Below are 20514 nucleotides of genomic sequence, written 5' to 3'. Positions count from 1 at the left end.
CTGTGCTCATGGCGGGGGGGAGGGGCAGGCGGGCTGTAAAGGGGCCTCCCTCCGCCTGACCCAGATTGGAGTGGTATAAATCCCTGGGCAATGACAGGCAGTTGGCTGAGGATAGAACATGCATAGGGTGGCAGGGGCCCTGGGGGCTTCCAGGCTGTCCCCTGAATTCCCAGCCGCCACCCCCTCCTGCCATGACCCCCACCTCGGGAACAGGAAGCAGACTGGAGAATCTGCCCGCTCGGCCTGGCTGCAGTCCTGAGGAGAGCTGGGAAGCCCAGCACTGAAGGAGCCCCTTCTTCCTTGTTGCCTGGCTCAGGCTTGGGTACAGGGTCTTCAAGTCAGCATGGAGGGGGGGTTCTGAATTTCTAAGATACCATCGAGGTCCAAGGAGCATTGGCCGACCAAGTAGATGGCCTCCAAGCCTTAGTGCAGATCTGCAGAGGCCGGGCTACCTGCACTGCTTCCTGGACCCCACCTGTCCATAGGCAGTACTGGGTGAGGGTGGGGTTAGGTCCCAGGTTCTTGAATCACCCCCCTCACTTTCTCCAGTATTGCTGGCCTCATGTCTAGGCTGGCTGAGGTGGGATGGGAGGCTGTGGGAGGGGGGTCTTCTCAGAGCACCCTGGGACCTAAATCAGGCCTGAACTCCCCTGTGTCTGGGCTCAGCACAAGTCCCGGAGTGGAGCAGGTGGGCAGATGGAGGGACCAGGGAAAGGACAGCTGGGATGTGGGTTTGTGCTTGGCATGTTGGTACTACCAGAAGAGGAGGCGCAGGGTTCTGGGGGACCAGGCTGGACACAGCTGGAGGAGCCCAGTGGCTCCTAGTCATTGTGATGCCTGCTCGGAGACCCCATCTGGGGTCATGAGGCTGCAGCCCTCCTGCCACCCCTCCCCTGTCACCCCATCAACGGGCCCTCTCTCCCCCAGGCCTCTGATGCCCCTGCTGGACCCAGACTCCGGGCTCCTGGTCCTGGCAGGAAAGGTGAGCAAGAAGCCCGAGCCACCACCTGTGTCCACCACCTAGCACTCAGCCCCCAGGGCTAGGGTCCTCTCTTGCTGTCCCCCAAGAGAGGAGGAGCTAGAACAGTACGCAGGTTCCACCACTGGCCTCCGCCACTGGCCTCCTGCAGTGCGAGCGGGCACTGCCTCCTGCAGTGGGCGCCACCATGGCTCGATGGCTCAGGTCTCAGGAAGGAACATGGGAACTGGGGCTGGACCCAGGCCCTGCCCCGTCCACCAGATGCAGACCATGAGTAGAGCTCAGGTGTGGCTTGTTTCAGGGTGAGAGCCAGCTGTGCTGCTATGAGGTGGCCCCACAGCAGCCAGCACTGAACCCAGGTAAGCTCTACCCCCTCCCTCCCCCTCCTCCCCCTCCTGCCGTGACTGTCCTCCCATGTGCATGGTGTCCTCAACAGTGACCCAGTGTGTCCTGGAAAGCGTGCTGCGGGGGGCGGCCCTCGTGCCCCGGCGGGCGTTGGCCATCCTGGGCTGTGAGGTGCTCCGTGTCCTGCAGCTGAGCGACACAGCCATCGTACCTGTCAGCTACCACGTGCCCCGCAAGGTGAGGGGGTTCTGGGCCGGGGGCAGGGGAACTAGGGGGCCCATGCCTCATTGACCACCTGCCCATCTGCCACCAGGCTGTGGAGTTCCATGAGGACTTGTTCCCAGACACTGCCGGCTGTGTGCCCGCCTGCGACCCCAATACCTGGTGGGCTGGAAGCAGCCAGCAGGTAGGCCGAGGCCTGGCTCACTGCTCCTGGCCTCCACCAGCCTCTGGAAGCCCCTCAGTCCAGCTGTGCACCAACTCAGGGGGCCTGCTCTCTGCTCTCCATGCCTACCCTGTGGACCCCTCCCAGAGGCTCCCTTCTGACCGGGTGGCCCATGCCCCCCACTGCCACAACCGCCAGCCTCCCCACAGGTGCAGAAGGTCAGCCTCAACCCAGCACACCGGCCCCACCCCAGCTTCACCTCCTGCTTGGTGCCCCCCATGGAGCCTGCCGCTGACACAGCCCTGCCTACAGAGGCGCCTGTGGGCGATGCGGAGCCAAGCGTAAGTAGTAGGGCTGTCATCCCCAACCTCCTCCCCACAGCCATGCCGCAGCAGGTGCCCTGAGTGAGAAACACATGCAGCATAAATAAGAAGTTGACAGTGTTTTCTAGATTGAGCAAACACTTAAAGAGCAAGACTTTTCACGTGAAAATCTAGATTTCTGGTTTCTCTTGTAAAACAGGCAGATCTAATCTATGGGCACACCCTCCCACAAAGCTGGGAGCCGGAAGCTGCCACCTGCCATCCTGGGGCCCAAAACTCAGGCTGCTTCCCTTGTCCGTGTTACCCCAGCCCTTGTCAGTGCCTGTGTTTGTGCCCTGTCCCCCTGCACCATCCCACACCCATGCGGGGGGTTCCTACCCAGCCTGGTGTCCCAGAGCCCTAGGGGACCCCAGAGTGATGACCCCAGGGCCTGCCCATGACCCGTGCTTCTTCCCAGGAGGGCTTCTCCTCCCCTCCCAGCTCCTTGCCGACCTCGCCTTCCACGCCCTCCAGCCTGGGGCCCTCGCTCTCCAGCACCAGTGGCATCGGGACCAGCCCCAGCCAGAGGTCACTGCAGAGCCTACTGGGTGAGCAGGGCAGAACGGGGATCTGGCCCCTACCATGGGAACCCTGTCCACCCCAACCCAGCCCTGAGGGGAAACCTTCCTGCAGTAAGAGGAGCAGGTAGCCAGGACTTGGGGCAGGGCGGCAGGCACTGCATCCTCATGAGTGGCTGTATGTCCCTGCTGCCCACCAGGCCCCAGTTCCAAGTTCCGCCATGCTCAGTGCACCATCCTTCACCGAGACAGCCACATCACCAACCTCAAGGGACTCAACCTCACCACGCCCGGCGAGAGCAACGGCTTCTGTGCCAACCGGCTGCGTGTGGCTGTGCCCCTGCTCAGCAGTGGTGGGCAGGTGGCCGTGCTTGAGGTGAGGGACCCCATCCCACCAGGGCTGCCCCTCAGGTCTCTGCAGGTGATGGGAACACCAAGGGCATTAGCTCCCCACCGCAGCTCACTGAGTGCAAACCATGTCGGGCAGCTGCCCAGCCTGTCCTATAATCCTCCCAGCTGCCCCATGCGGTAGGTGCCACTCTTAATTCCATTTTACAGATGAGGGTGAAGAGGCACAGAGATTTAGTGACCTGCCCGGGTCACGCAGCTCTGTAAGTGGTGGAGCTGGAATTCAAACCCAGGCCATCTGAGCCCCAAGACTGAGCTTCCACCACTCCACCCTGCCACCCCCTCACTTTTGGGGCCTCAGTTGGCACCTGGAGCTCAGAGCATGAGGTGGCTAAGGCAGAGAGCTTGGGCCACCCAGTGGTGGGGGCATCTGCTGCAGATAGTGGGGCCCAGGCACGCTGCTTGCCCTGTAGCCTTGGGAGGCTCTCCTGTCTGGTACTGATGGGCCGTGGGGTGGGGGCACTCCTGCAGCTGCGGAAGCCTGGCCGCTTGCCTGACACAGCACTGCCCACGCTGCAGAATGGGGCACCCGTGACCGATCTGGCTTGGGACCCCTTTGACCCACACCGCCTCGCTGTGGGTAAGGAGGCTGGTGCCTGGGCTGGACGGAGGGTCCCAGGTCCCAAATGGGGCAGGGGAGACCAGAGGTCTCAGGTCCAGCAGTGACGAGCTGCTGGTCTCCGCAGCTGGGGAGGACGGCAGGATCCGGCTATGGCGGGTGCCGCCAGAGGGTCTGGAGGAGGTGCTCACCACGCCAGAGGCTGTGCTCACAGGTCAGGCAGGCCCAGCATGGGGGTGGGGGACAGTGGCTCCTGAAGGGCTCAGCGTCACCCCATGCCTCCCTGCAGGCCACACGGAGAAGATCTACTCCCTGCGCTTCCACCCATTGGCAGCCGATGTGCTGGCCTCTTCTTCCTACGACCTCACCGTTCGCATCTGGGACCTGCAGGCCAGAGCCGAGCAGCTGAGGCTGCAGGGCCACCAGGACCAGGTAGGACAATGGCAGGGGCAGGGGCCCGGCTATGAGGCAAGAGACCGCCTTTCATGTCCCACCTGTCCCCAGATCTTCAGCCTGGCCTGGAGTCCTGACGGGCAGCAGCTGGCCACTGTCTGCAAGGATGGGTGTGTGCGGGTCTATGAGCCCCGCAGTGGCCCTGAACCCCTGAAGGTGAGCAAGCGTGGGCTGGTGGGCGGCCCTGAGGCCTGGTTTGGGGGGCTCTGACTGTGCTTCACGTGCTGTATCTCAACAGGAAGGCCCAGGGCCTGAGGGGGGCCGCGGTGCCCGCATTGTCTGGGTATGCAATGGTTGCTGTCTGCTAGTGTCTGGCTTTGACAGGTAAGGACTCAGGGACCGCCATTCCAGGTTCCATCAGCCACCTGCAGCCCTTCTCCCCAAAGTCACATATATCTGTTAGGCTTGCAGAAGCTGTTTCTGCTCCTCACTTATTGGAGGGGTAGGTGGATGGATAGATGAGTAGATGGATGGATGAGTAGATGGGTGAGTGGGAGGGAGAATGAGTCCATGGGGGACCCAGATGGATGGGGCCCTGCTGCAAGGACCTACGCCTGATCGGGACCAGGAGAGATGTGGGAAACACAGAACCAGGTCAACTGGAGAGTCCTGAGAGATGGGCATGTGGTGCTTTGTAGGAGGGATCAGGGAGGGACTCCCAAGGGAGCTGTCATCTGAGCTGGGTCACAGAGGGGCTACTAACCAGAGACCTGGAGGAGAGGGTGTTTGAATCTGGGTGGAGAGGCCGGAAGCTGACCAGCCCAGCTGGAGAAAGGGGTGGTAGCAGAATGTTGGGGGAGAAGTCCAGACTTTGGAGGCCACAGCGACCGCAGAACGGGTGTGGGGCCAGAACTGTGCTGAGGAGCGTTGGGGGATAGTGGCCTGGGAATAATGGCTGATGGCAGAGCAACAGGTTGGGACACTGCTACTCCAGGCCAGGCCCGTGGTTCCAGCCTAGAAAAGGTAAGGTTTCCTGTTGGAGTCATTGCCCTGCCCTGGCCCCTCCGGCTCTGAGGACCTGCTCCTGCCCCCCACCCCCCTTGTAGCCGAAGTGAGCGCCAGCTGCTCCTGTACGCGGCTGAAGCGCTGGCAGGTGGCCCCTTGGCAGTGCTGGGCCTCGATGTGGCTCCCTCGACCCTGCTGCCCAGCTACGACCCAGACACTGGCCTGGTGCTCCTCACGGGCAAGGTGAGCCACCACTTGGTAGCAGTGGGAGGGGGTAAGAGGAAAGCCAGTTGTAACTGGCCCCTTCACTGTCACCTCCCCCACTTCCACCCCCCCAGGGCGACACGCGCGTGTTTCTGTACGAGCTGCTCCCAGAGGCCCCCTTCTTCCTAGAGTGCAACAGCTTCTCCTCGCCTGACCCCCACAAGGTGAGGCCGCTCTGGCACCTCGTCCTCCTGGCCCCACAAGGGACCACAGGGCTTCCCTGCCCCCTGGTGACCACATGGAGAAGTGCAGGAGCCTGTGTGGTCTGCGGCTGAGTCCTGGGCTGAGGCTGTGCCCAGCAGCTGGAGGGAGCGGGCTGTGAAATTATCTAGGAATTTTGTGAACTGGCTGTTACAGTCAACCATTATTAAAAATAAACCATATAAAGTTAAATTGTATGAACTTACAATATGAATCTACGAATAAATATATTAGAAGCCAAGGTCACAGATGCTCAGTTGATCACTTCCTAATTACTTCACCAGGTTTTGTTGTTTGTCCTGTTGAGGTTCTGTGCCTCTGTTGGGTCTGTAGGGCGGTGGTGCCGTATGACGGCGTGCTGCTGCTGTTCGCCTCTTCCCAACGCTGCTCGCATTGGTAGCTTGAAATCGCCATGGTGGGAGTTTCCACACTGTGGAAACAGACAAACGCTACAAATCAGAGCTTTTCCCTCCAGGGAGCCAGTTGTTAAAGGTGCCCAGCACACGCTGCCCAGGGGTAGGCCATGGTTCCGGTAGCACCCCGGGGGGCACTGTGAGCCTGCCAGGCCCTCCAGGCTCCAGCTCCTTTGCTCCCCTCAGGGCTTCGTCCTCCTGCCCAAGACAGAGTGTGACGTGAGGGAAGTGGAGTTTGCCCGATGTCTGCGGCTGCGCCAGACCTCCCTGGAGCCTGCCTCCTTCAGGCTGCCCCGAGTCAAGGTGAGGCTGGGGGCCAAGGACTCCAGAGCCCACCCCCCTTCCCAGACCTGTCAGGGGCTTAGGATCCTGTCTGGCCTTGTCCCAAAACTTTGCTCACCCCAACTGCTCATTGGGAACACCTGCTCCTTACTGTTCTGAGATACTGAAACTCACAGAAACACCAGACTAGGGGGAGGGTCCTCGGTTTGGTCAAGCCCCACCTCCCAGCAGATGCCAGCAGGCTGGGGCCTCTGGTCAGTTTCTCAGGACAGCTCCTTCCTCCCCCTGCAGAAAGAGTTCTTCCAGGATGACGTGTTCCCAGACACAGCCGTGAGCTGGGAGCCGGTGCTCAGTGCCAAGGCCTGGCTGGGAGGTGCCAACGGGCAGCCCCGGCTCCTCAGCTTGCAGCCCCTTGGCATGATCCCAGGTACTTAAGGGTCTGGGTGGGGAGGAAGCAAGGGAGGCAGGGCAGGGAGATGCAGAAAGGAGCAGAAGGCTCAAGGCCAATCCCTGTCTCTGCGTGGTCTGTGTTTCCATCACAAGTCCCCACCCCCAACAAATGCACACACACCCTGCTGCCCAGGGCAGCCTCAGTGAACAGAGGCTTCAGTCACTGTTAATGCCACCTGTTGGGTCTCTGCCACAGAATCCCAAAAGCTTGGTGCTAGCCCCCACCCAGGGGACTCTCTGATACCTGTCCTTGCCCCACCCCAGTGAGCCAAGCTCCCCGTGAGGCACCTGCTCGGCGGGCCCCATCCTCAGCACAGTACCTGGAAGAGAAGTCAGACGAGCAAAAGAAGGAAGAGGTAGGCATGAGAGAGGGCTGGTCATGGTGGGGAGGGGTCCTGGCTGGGCTTCATGACTGTCCTTCAGTTCTTTAGCACTGACCCCGACTAGGAGAGGAGCCACATGCCACTCCCCTCTCCACCCCAGATCACAGTGGGGAGACCTTCCAGAGCCCTGCTGCTGACCTGCTGCTGCCTGTGGGCACGGGGGTGGGAGGGGCGCATGAAAGACACCGCCCTGGCAGGGCCTAACCCAGCCATAGCTGCAGGTTTTGGAGCCAAGTGCTTTTGGGATTCTGGTGTGCATTTGAGTGTTTGAGGCAGTGTGTGGAGACACAGCACCTGTATCTGGTGCTACCTGTCACAGTCTCTGTTTCTGCCTCCCTTGTCTCTCTCTCTGTTTTTCAATGAGAACCCATCAGCTTTGTCAGGGCTGTAATTGAAATGGCTTTTTTTGCAACATGGTCAGGGGTAAATTAAGACTGGGGGGTATGATGTTTTTGGAGTTGGGGAGTCCTATTCCCTTCCCTTCTCCTGTCCACTGTCCCAGCTGCTGAATGCCATGGTAGCAAAGCTGGGGAACCGGGAGGACCCGCTTCCCCAGGACTCCTTCGAAGGCGTGGACGAGGACGAGTGGGTGAGTGTGAGAGTGCGAGGGCCCCGCCTCCCTGCAGCAGCACCCACCCCCTGCAGCGCCTGCAGCCCCTCTTAACTCCCTCCTACTCCTCGGTTTATCACCAGGACTAGCTTGCCCACCAGGCACTGGGCCTCACCTACCGCTGCCACCTCCTAGAATCATCTATGCCCCTGCACACCTCAGATTGGAAGACACCGCCCTGGCACTCCTCACCCCAGGAGCCCTGGCTTCCCATGGGCCCTGGGCACTTCCACGGCCTCTGGGCCCACTGCAGCTCCTGTGGGTTGTCCACACCCCTGCTTTCTCTGGGACCGGCTGCTTCTCCAGCTGCCTGCTTGCATGAAGAGCCAAGGGGGTGGGGGTGGGGTCAATAGCATGTCCCTGGGCAAGCCCGGGGCTCCCTGTCTCTCCTTTCTCTGCTGACCTGGGCTGGCTTTGCCTAGCACCTTCAGTTACTACATGCCACCCCATCTTGCCTTGCCTGCTACCCCAGTTCCAGTCAAGAGCCTTGGGGGCCAGCCCGCCCACCAGGCCATTTGGAGCAGCGCTAGACTCAGGGGCCTGGGACTAGTTGCCCTGCTACCCAGGTTTGAAGCCAGGAGAAGGGGCATCACAGAACTGATGGCCCAATTAAGGGGGGTGTGAGCCCCACAGGGACTGGCTTGCACATGCCCAGGGTGTTCTCAGCAATTAAATTTTTCTAAGCTGGCCCCCTCTTGTGTTTCAATGGTCTTTGGGCTGGCTGGAAAGGGGAAGGGATGGGAAGATGGGTGGGAGTGGTTTGGCCTGGGCTCCCCCTCATCCCAGCCTCACTGTGCTCCAAAGGCCTTTTTAGTCACATGCTGCCGGGAGTTCGTTCATTCACCACATCAGAACCCAGCCATGCTCTGAGTAGTAGGACACTGGAAAAAACAGGAGAGACAAAGTCTTTCAAGGAGCTTCAGCTTGTTTTAGCCTTATTATACAAGGAGCCAGGCTGGATGCTAGTGAGCAAATAGAAGGTGTGGAAGGAGCTGTGTAAAAGATAGATTATGTGAAAGGAAGTGACTCGGATGCAGAAGCGGGATGCTCAGGAATCTGAGAAGTTGACGTTTAAGCTGAGAGTGTGACCTTAAGGCCGTCAAGGAGCCAGCCATAGAGAGGGTCATGAGAAGCCATTTCAGACAAAAGGAAGGACAACAAGGATGCTGAGGGAGGAAGGAATTTGGAGAGTTGCCAGAAAAAAAAGGGCAGTGTCCAGACATAGTCCAGGGCAGCCTGACTTGTTCCTTCAATGTTTGTTGTGTCTGTCATGTGCCAGACACCCTTCCAGGTGCTTGATGTCCAAGAGCAGAGAAAAGAGCTGAATGTCCTGCCCACTGGAAATTCACATTCTAGTGGAAGGGAACAGATTATAAATGATAGACATAAAATAAAGGAATTCTGTAATATGGAAGAGGGTGATAAGAGCTTTGTGAAAAAAATAGAGAGGGGATCAAGAATGGATGGGTAAGCCAGTCAGAAAAGGCCTCATATAGTATTGATTCCTTTGCTGTGAAATGTCCAGAACAGGCAAATCCATAGGGACAGAAAGTAGATTTGTGGTTGTCAGGGGCTGGGGAAGGGAGAACTGGGATTGACCGCTTACAGATGATGAAAATGTCCCGGAACTAGATAGCGGAGGTGGTTACACAGCTCTGTGAGTATGCTAAAGAAGCACTCAATTGTGAACTTTATTTTTTTGGCGGTTGCCCGGTAAGGGGATCCGAACCCTTGACCTTGGTGTTACAGCTCTGCACTCTAACCAACTGAGCCAGCCAGCCTCAGTTGTGAACTTTGAAATGATGAATTGTGTGGTGTGTGAATTCTATCTCAATAAAGATGTTATATATTAAAAAAAGAATAGAGATAGAGATGGGCCGGCCCAGTGGTGCACTCGGTAGAGTGCAGCGCTTGGGAGCGCGATGGCGCTCCCGCCGAGGGTTCGGATCCCATATAGAGACCGGTCTGCTCACTAGTTGAGCGAGGTGTGGGCACGACACCGAGGGTTGCGATCCCGTTGCCGGTCGCGGTACGGGTGTGACACCGAGGGTTGCGATCCTGTTACAGGTCACGAAAAAAGACAAAAAGGAAAAAAAAAAAAGAATAGAGATAGAGGGCAGTCAGAGCGTTAGTTAGGGATCGGGGTGGGCCTCATTGAGAAGGTGACATTTGAGCAAAGATGTGGAGAAGTGAATGAGCCTCTCATATCTGGGAAGGAGTTTCCCAGGTAGGAATCCGGAATGAAACCTATTTTTTTTTTTTTTTGTCCTTTTTGAGACCTGCCGCACCGCGCTCAGCCAGTGAGCGCTGGGAACGCACCGGTCATCCCTATATAGGATCTGAACCCGCGGCGGGAGCGCTGCTGCGCTCCCAGCGCCGCACTCCCTCGAGTGCGCCACGGGCTCGGCCCAGGAATGAAACCTATTTTGAAGTTTCCTGTTTTCTTAAATATTCCTGAGAATTTGGCATCCAACTCCATATTATGTTCGTTTATTTCATATAACGTTTTAGTCCCAAATATTTTGACAATCAAGGGAACAAACCGCCCCACGTTTCACCTAGCGTACTGGGATAAGCACTCGGGCCCCAGAGTGTCCGGGGGCTGGCTCCGCCCACAGAAGGCTCCGCTCCAGGAGCCGCCCCGCCCGAAAAGCCGTCGCCCAGCCCTTCGGTACCGGAACATTGCGCATGCCCAGTGCGGCCTCGCGCACGCGCTCTCTGCAGCCTCCCTTGACCTTTGACCTGCCGGCCGCCTTTGAGCCGGGGACTTGGGGCCAGGAAGCCGGACCCCGATCACCGCAGGCAAAGCAGCCACCATGGTGAGGCCCGAGTGGGCGCTGCCCGGGAAGGGGAGGCCGAGTCGGGTTCGGGCAGGGCCTGGAGCTGGGAGCGGGGCGAGGGGGGCGAGCCCGTCAGAAAGCAGGGTCTGAGGGCGTCGCCCCCGGGAGGACAGTGGTCTGCGGCGGCGGCGGCGGCCCTGGGGCCAGGGACAGCCGCTTAGCTGGAAGGCAGGGGGGCTTGGCTGGCCGGAAGACGCCCGACGCATGTGGCCGCCCTGTGCCCAGCCCGCGTGTGAGCGAGCAGCGGGGGCAGCCGGAGGTGGGGCAAATCCGGCCCGGGACCACCTGCCCAGCCCGGAGCCTTGTGGCTCTCAGCGGGGTCCCTCTTGTCGCCCCTCCGTTATCTCCACTTGAAAGTGACGTTTCCAAGGAAGTGGCAGACCTGGAACTTGAACGAGGTACTGAGACACCGAAAACGAGGGTTTCTGCGATACCGTTGTCACCTAGAACCAGTCTCTGTCAGGTCACCTGGGGAACCTTTAAAAATGCAGGTTCTTGATCTGTGTTCCTGGGGTTTCTATATGTGTAAGTTCCCCGAGTGATTCTGATACGGTCCGTTGGGAGCAACTTCTTAACTACTACTAATAACGATAATGTAACAGCTAACAGCTTCCAAGTGCCAGGCCCTGGGCTGAGGCTTTATGTAGATTCTCTCATTTCGTTCTTATGAAGTCATGCTGTCATTGTCCCCATTTTACACATGAGGAGCCTGAAGTTCAGAGAGTTTGACTCCTCCAGGGTCATGTGTCCCACAAGTGTCAGAGACCGGTTTTGAGCCCAGCTCTTTCCATATCCCGAGACTACACGTTTACCACCATGTTATTCCTGTCTTGCGATGGCACTACCATCCATTGGGGGCCTACTATGAGCCCTCACTGAGCTGGGTCCTTCGTATGCATTTCTTCATTTAACTCTGAGCCTCCCTCAAGGCTGAATAAAATGTGGCTCTGGAGGAGTTTGTATCCTAAAGGAGAAAGCAGGCGAGTCTGTAGAATAAGACAATATGACAGTCTATTAATAGGAAAAGAAAGTGCCATGTGAAGGTATAAATGGGAGAAACCTGGAAACGTTTCATTCAGGGCACGGGGGAGACATGTTGAGCTAAGTCCTGAAGGATGTCAGGTTTGACAGTATCAGGGCAGGAGGGAGGATATTCAAGGTGGAGGAGCTTGGAGCAGCAATGACATGGAGGAGCTTGGAGCAGCAATGACATGGAGAGCTCATCTAGGAGTAAGGGGTGTGGCTGCAGTGTGGAGAGAGGTGAGGTAGAGAAAAAATCAGAGGAATTTCAGGCCAGACTGAGAGCTGTGAATGTCAAGCTAGGGAGTGGACTGAATTTGCAGGTGCTGGAGTATTGTGTGTGTATTGGGGGATGGCCAGAGCCCTTCCTTAGCAGAGGGGTTAGGCGGCATTTGGAAATCCTGTCTGGGGGCATAGAGTTTATGAAACTCCACCTTTGGCCAAAGCAGAGCTGATGGTGATCTGTCAATTCCTGAACAGCCACATTCATTCAAATCAGGTACCTGCTGCACCAGCCACTGGCCGGGCCCCGGGAATACTATGGCAAATGCCACAGTTGTGGTCCTGACCTCCCTCCTGTTTAGTTGTGATGCCAGCAGCTGTTTGCAGGGGCCCTGCCCCTTCCTATCTCAATGTGTCCTTGGGAAGGGGCTGAGTCTGCTCACTAGTCTGAGATCCTGGAGCTGTGCCTTGAAGGAACATTGCACTTGGAGCTGTCTGCAAGCTGGGCAGCTTTCTTGATGCTCTTGACATGAGATAAGCCACTTAAGTTAGAGTCCTTTACCCTAGCTGCAGGGTTTTGGTCCCACACTGTGCCCCATTGCTCCCCAGATGAGAAAGCTTATGTGCTGCCCACCATGGTTCCCAGGGTTAGAGTCCTATGGCTCTGAACTCTGCTCTCTGACCACCGCTTGGCCTGGAGTTGGATGCTGCGACAGCTGGTTGCTCCTGACTGGTACCTTTAGGCCCAAGTGTCAGTGGGCTATGGGTTGTTTGAAGGCCTTCTGGAGGGGCCGCAGCCAGTGGCTGTTTTGCTTCCCTGAGGAGCTGTATCTGGCAGAGCTTTTCTCCCCACAAGTCCTCAGCTCTGAGTGCAGCCTGACCCTTAGTCAGCACTCAGGGACTGTTTGGGCACTGAATGGGTGGATGAGAGGCTTGGCTGCACTGCCTGATCACTAGACCATTCACCAAGCAGGGTTTGTTCTGGAAGCAGAGACAGCTGATGAGCTTCCTGCTTTGTACCTGCAGCTGTCTGTCTGTCCATCACCTCCTAAGGGCCTTACAGCCCTCCAGTGAGGAGCGTATTAGCCTATCCATTTTGCAGATAAGAAAACTGAGGTTCAAAGAGGTTGAGTAATTTGCCCAGGGCAACACAGCTGGTGAGAAACAAAGCTAGGATTCCAGAGACAAAGCTAGGATTCCAGTCGGGGTCATCCTTGTTCTCGTTCCTCCTGCTGCTGCTTCTGAGCCACGTGGGGAATGTGGTGTGGCTTTGTGTGGCCTCCACCATGAGGAATCAAAGTGCCTACAGCAAATGAGCTGCTATATTGGAAGATTTGTTGTTCTATAATGCCTGGCCATTGTCAAGTTTTATGAAACAGAATAGCAGTAAATGGAAACCAACATTAATTGAGCATCTACTAAGCCTTTAGGCTCTGTGTCATGCACTTTACAGGCATTATCTCATTTAATCCCTATGACAGTCCTGTTGTTGGCCACATTTTACTGATGAGGAAACTGAGGCTCAAAGGGGTTGAGAACTTGTGCAGGGTCATGCAGCTGATCTCACAACCTGCCTGTGTAACCACTACACCCTGCTACCTTCCTGGGACATGCCTCCCACAGGAACCTTGGGGGCCTCAATCAGCCATGCAGGCAGTTCCCTTCACTGGCCAGCCCCACCGCCTTCCCCACAGCCATGGTCCTCTGAACAGCCGGAACCACAGGCCACTATGCCTCTTAGTTTGAAGTGCGTAGGGGGTGGTTGGTTGGGGAAGTTCCCCAGTTACAACCTTAGTTCTTTTTTTTTTTTTTCTGTGTTTTTTTTGGGGGTGGCTGGCCAGTACAGGGATATGAACCCCTGACCTGACCCTGATATTACAAGGCTGTGCTCTAACCAACTGAGGTAACCAGCTAGCCGCTACAATCTCGGTTTAGTATTTAGCAGCAGAGCAGCAGTCATTGACCTCGGCAGAAAAGTAAACCAGTGATCACAAAGCCGTGTGATGGGTGTGTGACTTCAGAGGGAGGGGAGGCTGTCAGTAGGAGGTGTGGTCTGAGACCTGAGGGGTGTTGCTGGCAAGGGAACCCACTGCATTCACCTGTTGGCCTGTCACCTCTGTCATTCATACAGGACCAGCATCCCATCTGAGAGCTTCCTGTCCCACTTGGGGGTGGCTTCAGGGGAAGAGGGGAGAAGTCAGGTGAGACTGCTCAGTCTACAGGTGCGTCCATCATTCCTCCTTACACCTGCAGCACAGCTGGCTACGGCCCGCACCTCTCCCTGATCACAGGAGGGTCTTCTCTGGCCTTTGCTTTCTGGTGTGAAATCCAGGGCTTATGAAATTTTCACCTCCTTGTGAAATCAAAACCCACTTCTGCTTATCTGTTCCCGTAATGGCCCGTCCTCACATCCCGCCTGTTAGCAGACAGGTTCTGGAGTGTGGATCGCACTGGAGTCTGACAAGCCCTTTGTTGTCTCTGGGTTGGGTCTTGCTACTTGTCGGCCTGCTCAGTCATCCTCCCTCCAGACCCCAGGGTCCTGTGTGAGCTGGGCAGCCTGGAATGCCATGGCTAAGAGGGCTGGTTTTGTGTCCCACCCCTCCTTCCCCGAGTACCAGCTGTGTGTCCTCAGGCTCATCACTAAACCCCTTGAGTTGTTGGATTAAATAGCACAACAAATAGAACGTGTTTGGCACAGGGCTCAGTCAGTACTTGTTGACTGAGAGGATGTCTGACTACAGAAAAGAACAAAGAAGAAGGAAAATCACTCGGCTGTGCCCCTTGAGCACTGTTACCTATGGCGTGTGTTCTTCCAGCATTCTCTGTGCACCCACGTTTAGACCATTTTGCTTACACGGGGTCAATTTATTCAGGCTGTCTATATATGATCTTTTATTTCCCAGGAAGATCTGTGCATTTTTCCATATCTTCCACCTGCCTGGTCTGATCGCTGACCAGCCTAGGCTATTGGCTGCTCCCAGGACAACCCTTATACTTTCTCTCCTCCCAGTTTTGGCTCACCCCATCCCTCTGCCTAGAAACCCCTAATATTCCCATCATGGTTCTTCCTGCCTTTTGAAACTCAGCCCAGGAGAAAGGCTGTCTCCTCCCAGAACCTCCATCACATTCCCGAGTTTTCCCTGTGTTGGCTTTCTGTGCTCTGATCACATCTTAGTGAGACTCCCCATGTGTCTCCATGGTGCATGGAACTGCACAGTCTGGGTCACGTCTAGTCTCACTGTGCTGCGGCTGATTTCCCCGCCAGTCCAGCTCCAAGGGCAGGGACCAAGTTCTATGTATCCTTGTGCTCAAGTGCTGAGTGGAGTAGACTCAGTGTTTGGATGAATGAGTGAACCAGCAGCTGAATAGATGAACTAGCCTTGCTGTCTCTAATTGGTGCTTAGTGTGTTGGTCTAAGTACCCTCCTAGTGAGCTTTTAGCTCCTTGAGGGTGGAGACCTTTGGTAACTGTTGTGTTGAACGGAACAGACTCAGAATCACAGGACTTTGAATAGTATTGGGAGAATTAGGACGGATGAGTTTCCCACCAGGTGATCTCAGAAGCACAGGAAGATCTGCCATCGGCCTCAGGGTGGAGAGTAAGTTAGTGGCAGGTGTGGGACTATGCCTGTGCTCTGGCCCCAGGCCACGGTATCCCTTCCTGCAGCACTCTGGCTTGGCTTCTCTCTGCTGTTCCTGAAGGCAGGCCATTCTGCCTCTGGGGACAGCATCAGATTCACCCCGGTATACCTGTGCGCTGAGCATCTGAAGCCACCCAAAGGAGAAGCTTTTTGTCGGGGTACTTTGGAGGAGGCGGCCATGGCTGCGGCTCTGTGCATCATCACCGCAGGCTTCCAGCAGCCTCACTGCTCAGCAGCCATTTCCAGGGTCCCATCTCTGCGGGCCCTGAGAATGCAGCCTGCTGACCAGGTGCCTGCTTTGCCCACAGGCCAAGTACCTGGCTCAGATCATTGTGATGGGGGCGCAAGTCGTGGGCAGGGCCTTTGCTCGGGCCTTGCGGCAGGAGTTTGCAGGTAAGCATGGGCCCCTGTCTGCACCTGGGCTGGGAGCTCCTGCCCAGGTCAGATTTTCCCCTTAGCTATGTAGTGTACGGATCCCTCTGCAGGCTGGGGTTGTGCAAGTGTGGGTGTGGTTTGGGACACTTTCCCATGGTTGGGGGCGGTGCCAGACTTTGGGACATTCCCATGTAAGGGAGAGATTTGTCTTCAGTGAGACCTGGTTAACCTGAGCATCCAGGGCAGGAGAGCCAAAGTGCCCACCTGTTTTTGTAAGTAAAGTTTTATTGGAACACAGCCAGAGTGGGCAGGGCTGGGAGGTGGTGGGGACAGGGTCATCTCATGGTCTGAGTTGAAGACCCGGAGCCAGGTTTGATGGCCAGTCCCTGCCCTTATCCTCCAGTGAGGCGTGTCTGTCCTCACTTCCCTCCCTCTCCCGCCCCCCCAAAACCTTTCCCCTGAAAAAGAAACCACTCCTGGAGAAGAGACACCTCCCAACTACCTCTGTTCCTGTGTGTCTCTTCTATGCCACCTGGCAGGGGTGAGCCACCCACTTGGAATGCCCAGGGGGAGCTCTGGGCTGCTGAGGGCTGAGCGATCACCCACATGTCCACACAGCCAGCAGGGCAGCAGCTGATGCTCGGGGACGCGCTGGACACCAGTCTGCAGCTGCTTCCAACCTCTCTGGCCTCAGCCTCCAGGAGGCACAGCAGATTCTCAATGTCTCCAAGCTGAGCCCCGGGGAGATCCAGAAGGTGAGCTCCAGCCAAGCCCTGCTTGGCCGGGAAAGAGCAGAGGCTTGGCAGAAAGGGGCAGGTGTGGAGGCTCTGACCACAGCCAGCTCAGACTCCGGCCTGGGGGAGTCACTGTCACTTGTTAAGTTTTAGGCCCAGGGCAGGGCAGTAGCAGCTGAGCCCTCCCACCACGTGCACCTGTCCATGTCTCTGCCCCTCAGTGGTCACAGCAGCGTCCTGTGCTGTGTGCATGGCACACAGGGTGTAGAGGTTGGCCTTTTAGCTTCCCTTCCCTTTGTCACTTCATAGTGTCCCCTGGTATCTCTAAGCCAGATCCAGCCAACCCTCTCACCTGGCTCCTCTCTTGCAGAACTATGAACACTTATTTAAGGTGAACGATAAATCCGTGGGTGGCTCCTTCTACCTGCAGTCAAAGGTGAGTGGTCTTTGATGCAGGGAGGGGTGAGCCATGGGCCCTCCTCTCCTCCCGTGGGGCCCCTCATTTCCAGGCAGGGTGAGCTTGGCGGGTAGGAAGGTGTGTCACACCTTTCCCTGGTACCCCAGCCTCCAGGAGGGCTCCCCTAAACTGCCACCCCTCAGCTCCATTGGGCCCAGCTGGTCGGGCTGCGTCACCCTGACAGTGGCTCCCAGCAGCTGGGGCTGAAGGACCAGGAGCAACAGCTGGGGTGTGCGGGAGCCAGCTCTGCTCATAGACCACGTGTGCGCCTGCCCAGCTCCTGGCAGCCCCTCTGTCTGCCGTGGAGGAGCTGCTGCTCCCAGGCCACTCCTCCTGCCCTGTGGTGCTGCTAAAGGAGGCACTTGTGTCCCTCCCACTGCCCTCCAGGGAATCAGCCCGGGCCTGGGATGGGCAGAGGCTGGGTCACCCAGCCCAATTGTCCGTGACCCCTCCAGGTGGTCCGAGCGAAGGAGCGCCTGGATGAGGAACTCAGAATCCTGGCCCAGGAGGACAGAGATGAGGGGCAGATGCCCAAAACATGACTGCTCAGTTCCCCCTGCCCCGCCGCCTCTAATTTATAGCTCAGTAATAAATAAAACAAATGTCTTTCACGCTTGTCGCACGCATGCATCCGGATTCCAGAAGGCAGGTTGTTCTTCTCGCCAGTTGTAGGGCTGAGTGCTGGGGATGGGGAGGCAGTGGCCTTTGACAGCCCAGGGGGGCCAGGGTGGGCGAGGTAGACTAGTAGCTAGCTGCCCTGCCCGCACGAGATGTGATGCGCTCCTCCTCATACTGGACCCAGCCACTCCTGCCTGCACAGCACTGTACCCGACTCCATCCTGTGGCATCCTGCCAGTCCCCAGCTCCTGGGTCACCATCCTTGGGTCTTGCCCCTGCCTTTCCCACGGGGTGAAGGAGGCCCTGGCCCCAGAGCTGTTGCTGGCCACTCCCCGCCCCCCCCAGGCTGGGTTTGAATCTAGCATCCCCATCATCTGGCTGCGGGAGGAGAAGCCTTTGCCAGCGTCTTGTTGGATGGAGGCATTGCTCACCAAAGTCGCAGCAGTAGTGGCAGGACCAGGACCTGAACCTTGTGATGCTTAGTCTGAGCCATCTTGGCTCCTAGCAGCCCTGCTCCTCAGCACCACCCCCTCCCCAGTTTCCCAGCCACCTTTTCTCAGCTGCAGATTTGAGAGGTGGTGGCACCTGCAGGGTTGGGGAGAAAGCTGCAGATAGATCAGGGCCTTCCAGTGCTATAGAGAACAACCAGGCAGAGAGTAGTGGTGGTCTAGTGTCAGGTGGCCCAGGCCCTGGCATGCCCAAGACGCAGAAACCATCTTTGCAACTCACTTTTATTGTTTCTTTATAAACTTCCTCTCACATGGAGGAATATATTGTTATAGTCATTAGCTTATCTTTTTTTTTTAAAACTCTATGCTAACAGCAATGGAGCTGAGAGGAGAAGAAACATAAGCTACAATAGAAAGGCACTTAGAACCTGTTAAAATACTGATATCCTGGAATGTGCAACCACAAACTGACAACGAAGAGTATACCGGCCTCGCAAGCCTGGTCTGTTACCAAGTCACATGCTAACATTTCAGCCTTCCAGTGCCCTGTTCCTCTGCTCTGCTTGAGTCTCAAACCCATGAACCCCCATGGGGGAATTAAGGCCTGGGGCCCTAGCGGGAGTGGGGTTCCTTGGGTCCTAGGGGTGTCCGAAGAAAGGAGACCAGCTCCCTCCTACCGTGCTCAAAGCCCCTTCAAGGGGCAGAGTCAGCATGGCCGGGCCCTGTCAGGGCTGGGGGCCTAAGCCCAGCAGCGGGGTGGGCTGGGTCAGGGTGACCCCTCTGGGACAGAAGGGCAGTCCAGGAAAGGGTAGGGTCAGCAGAGCTGCTCAGAGGAACTTGCAGGGCAACTGAGGACCCCATGGCCATCCCGGTAGCTCCTGTTCTGCAGATGGCAAATGGAGAGTGGGCCTTGGCCACTTTGCGCCTAGTAATAGGGCAGCCCTAGAAGCCCAGGCAGCATGGGGCAGGGGATGGGAGTGGATAGGGATGGGAGTGGATAGGGCCAGGGTGGGAGGGCCCAGCTTCCTGGGATGGGGCAGCAGGCTGTGGTGCACAGAGACCGCCGGCACCCTTGGATTATCCTCACCCTTGCTACAAGCCTTCCGAGTACAAAGACCCTGGGGGACCCAGCTGGGTGTGGAGTAAACAAGGGGATGCCCCTTCCCAGGCAGAGGACTGGGCCCTCCCATGGCCATCCTTGGCTGCCCCCAGACCCGGGGCCTTCAGTCCATGGCCTCCAGAAAGCTCCTAGTCCAGTCCTAACCTGGAGCCCACCCTTCCCTGTGTGCTGTCACTTGGTGCCCCCAGATCTGGAGCTCTGGCCCAGTCTGGGTTGTCCCCAGCCAGCCTCCCATCTCCTGGTGAAGAATTGATGTCCTGCAGGCCGGCACTGCCCAGGCCAGGCCCAGCTGGGGCAGGTGACGAGAAAGCTCAGCTCAGCCTGGCCCCACCTGCTACCCTCTCTGGCTCAGGGCTCCCTGGCACCCGCTCCCAGGGTGTGGGGCAAGTGAGTGGTCAGCTACCCTGTCACTCTGCAGAGTGTTGTCCCTCTGGAAGTGCTGTCTGAATCAGACTGAGGGACAGCTAGCAGAGCGGGCCTCCCTTCTCTGAACGGGAGGCACCTTGTCGTGGGAGGCAGGAAGAGCGGTGACCACTTCCTATGGCTTTGCTGGGGCCTGCGTCTATCCTGCTTCCCCTCAGAAGGGTGGGCTGGAGGGAAAGGGGTCCAGGGAGCCCCCCAAACAGAGGCTGGGTGAGCCTAGGCAGGAGATGGGGAGGCATTTGATCCCTGGGAGCTCCTCCTCACGGCTCATGACATGAAGGAGGCCGGAGGGAACCTGGTGCCAGCAGCGAGGGCAGATGCCCCCCCCACTGCTGGGATGTGGGCAGGTGGGAGACTGAGGGGGTCTGAGGGTCAGGTGGAAGATGGGGGCAGGAGGGCCTGGAGTAAGGCCTCGGCACCCAAGAGCACAGCTCTCCCTGGATGGCAGGTCCAGGTCCTCACTTGGGAGCCAGGCAGCCAGCAGTGACCTTCTAGCACCATCCTTGCTGCCCAGCTCATCCAGGGCAGGGCTGCCCAGGGAGCACAGCCAACCAGGTCCTGGGGCAATAGGACATTATTGCTATTTCGCAGAAGAGTTTCCGTTCGTCGGGGCGGGGCCAGAGCAGCTGGCAGGGCTGCCACAGCTGTCTGTCGGGCGGGCTCAGTTCACCACGGCTGGCTTGAGTAGCACGGAGCCCGGCGGGATGACCACCCAGCCCGGGGCCAGCGCTTCTGGGCTGCTGGCTGCCGAGTTGACGCCTGTGGACAGGTCCAGCACGGTGCCTGGCATCAGGGGGAGTCTGTCAGGGCTTGGCCGGGAGCAGCTGCTCTCCGTCCTTTCAAGGGGTGTCTTGCGACCCTCCATGCCCAGGGCCCTAGCAGGCACCGACCCACGTCCCTTCTCCCCCTCGGCCTTGCCGCCAGCGGAGCCGGCGAGGAGGGAGACCACAGGCAGGCCCAGTCCACCAGCCCCAAAGGGCGAGGGCAGCAGCGGGTTCTTGGCCAGATTGAGGGGCAGGACGGGGCCTGGCAGCCCAGGGCCCATACCCCCCCCACCCC

At 57.8% G+C, this 20514-nt stretch overlaps 2 protein-coding genes across 3 annotated transcripts in view; one reads left to right on the top strand and one right to left on the bottom strand.

Moving 5' to 3' along the window:
• LOC103591390 (mitochondrial import inner membrane translocase subunit TIM16) overlaps nt 1–17456 on the top strand; it is a 59729-nt gene extending 42273 nt beyond the window's left edge. The window contains exons 8-28 of one of the 2 annotated variants that reach the window (XM_008573828.1): nt 928–982; nt 1281–1338; nt 1416–1561; nt 1638–2050; nt 2513–2619; nt 2790–2965; nt 3469–3577; nt 3684–3770; nt 3846–3988; nt 4061–4165; nt 4248–4333; nt 5056–5197; nt 5293–5382; nt 6019–6135; nt 6406–6541; nt 6829–6920; nt 7450–7536; nt 15588–15672; nt 16273–16409; nt 16759–16824; nt 17301–17456. In XM_008573828.1, the coding sequence (XP_008572050.1) occupies nt 928–982; nt 1281–1338; nt 1416–1561; nt 1638–2050; nt 2513–2619; nt 2790–2965; nt 3469–3577; nt 3684–3770; nt 3846–3988; nt 4061–4165; nt 4248–4333; nt 5056–5197; nt 5293–5382; nt 6019–6135; nt 6406–6541; nt 6829–6920; nt 7450–7536; nt 15588–15672; nt 16273–16409; nt 16759–16824; nt 17301–17387 (2524 nt within the window). In that variant the 3' untranslated portion in view covers nt 17388–17456. Of the gene's footprint in view, nt 1–927; nt 983–1280; nt 1339–1415; nt 1562–1637; nt 2051–2512; nt 2620–2789; nt 2966–3468; nt 3578–3683; nt 3771–3845; nt 3989–4060; nt 4166–4247; nt 4334–5055; nt 5198–5292; nt 5383–6018; nt 6136–6405; nt 6542–6828; nt 6921–7449; nt 7537–10237; nt 10377–15587; nt 15673–16272; nt 16410–16758; nt 16825–17300 lie in introns of those variants that run through there. The other variant, XM_008573829.1, reaches the window with a different exon arrangement.
• A 1446-nt stretch (nt 17457–18902) lies between these two features.
• Nucleotides 18903–20514, bottom strand: part of GLIS2 (GLIS family zinc finger 2) — a 5791-nt gene continuing 4179 nt past the window's right edge. Inside the window, exon 7 of the mRNA XM_008573826.1 lies at nt 18903–20511. Coding sequence (XP_008572048.1) covers nt 20117–20511 — 395 coding nt within the window. The 3' untranslated portion in view covers nt 18903–20116. The remainder of the gene's footprint in view (nt 20512–20514) is intronic.

Source organism: Galeopterus variegatus, unplaced genomic scaffold (assembly GCF_000696425.1).
Source record: "Galeopterus variegatus unplaced genomic scaffold, G_variegatus-3.0.2 Scaffold968, whole genome shotgun sequence".
Lineage (NCBI taxonomy): Eukaryota > Metazoa > Chordata > Mammalia > Dermoptera > Cynocephalidae > Galeopterus > Galeopterus variegatus.
Note: the sequence above shows the minus strand (reverse complement) of the source record. Positions and strands in the feature narration are given on the sequence as shown.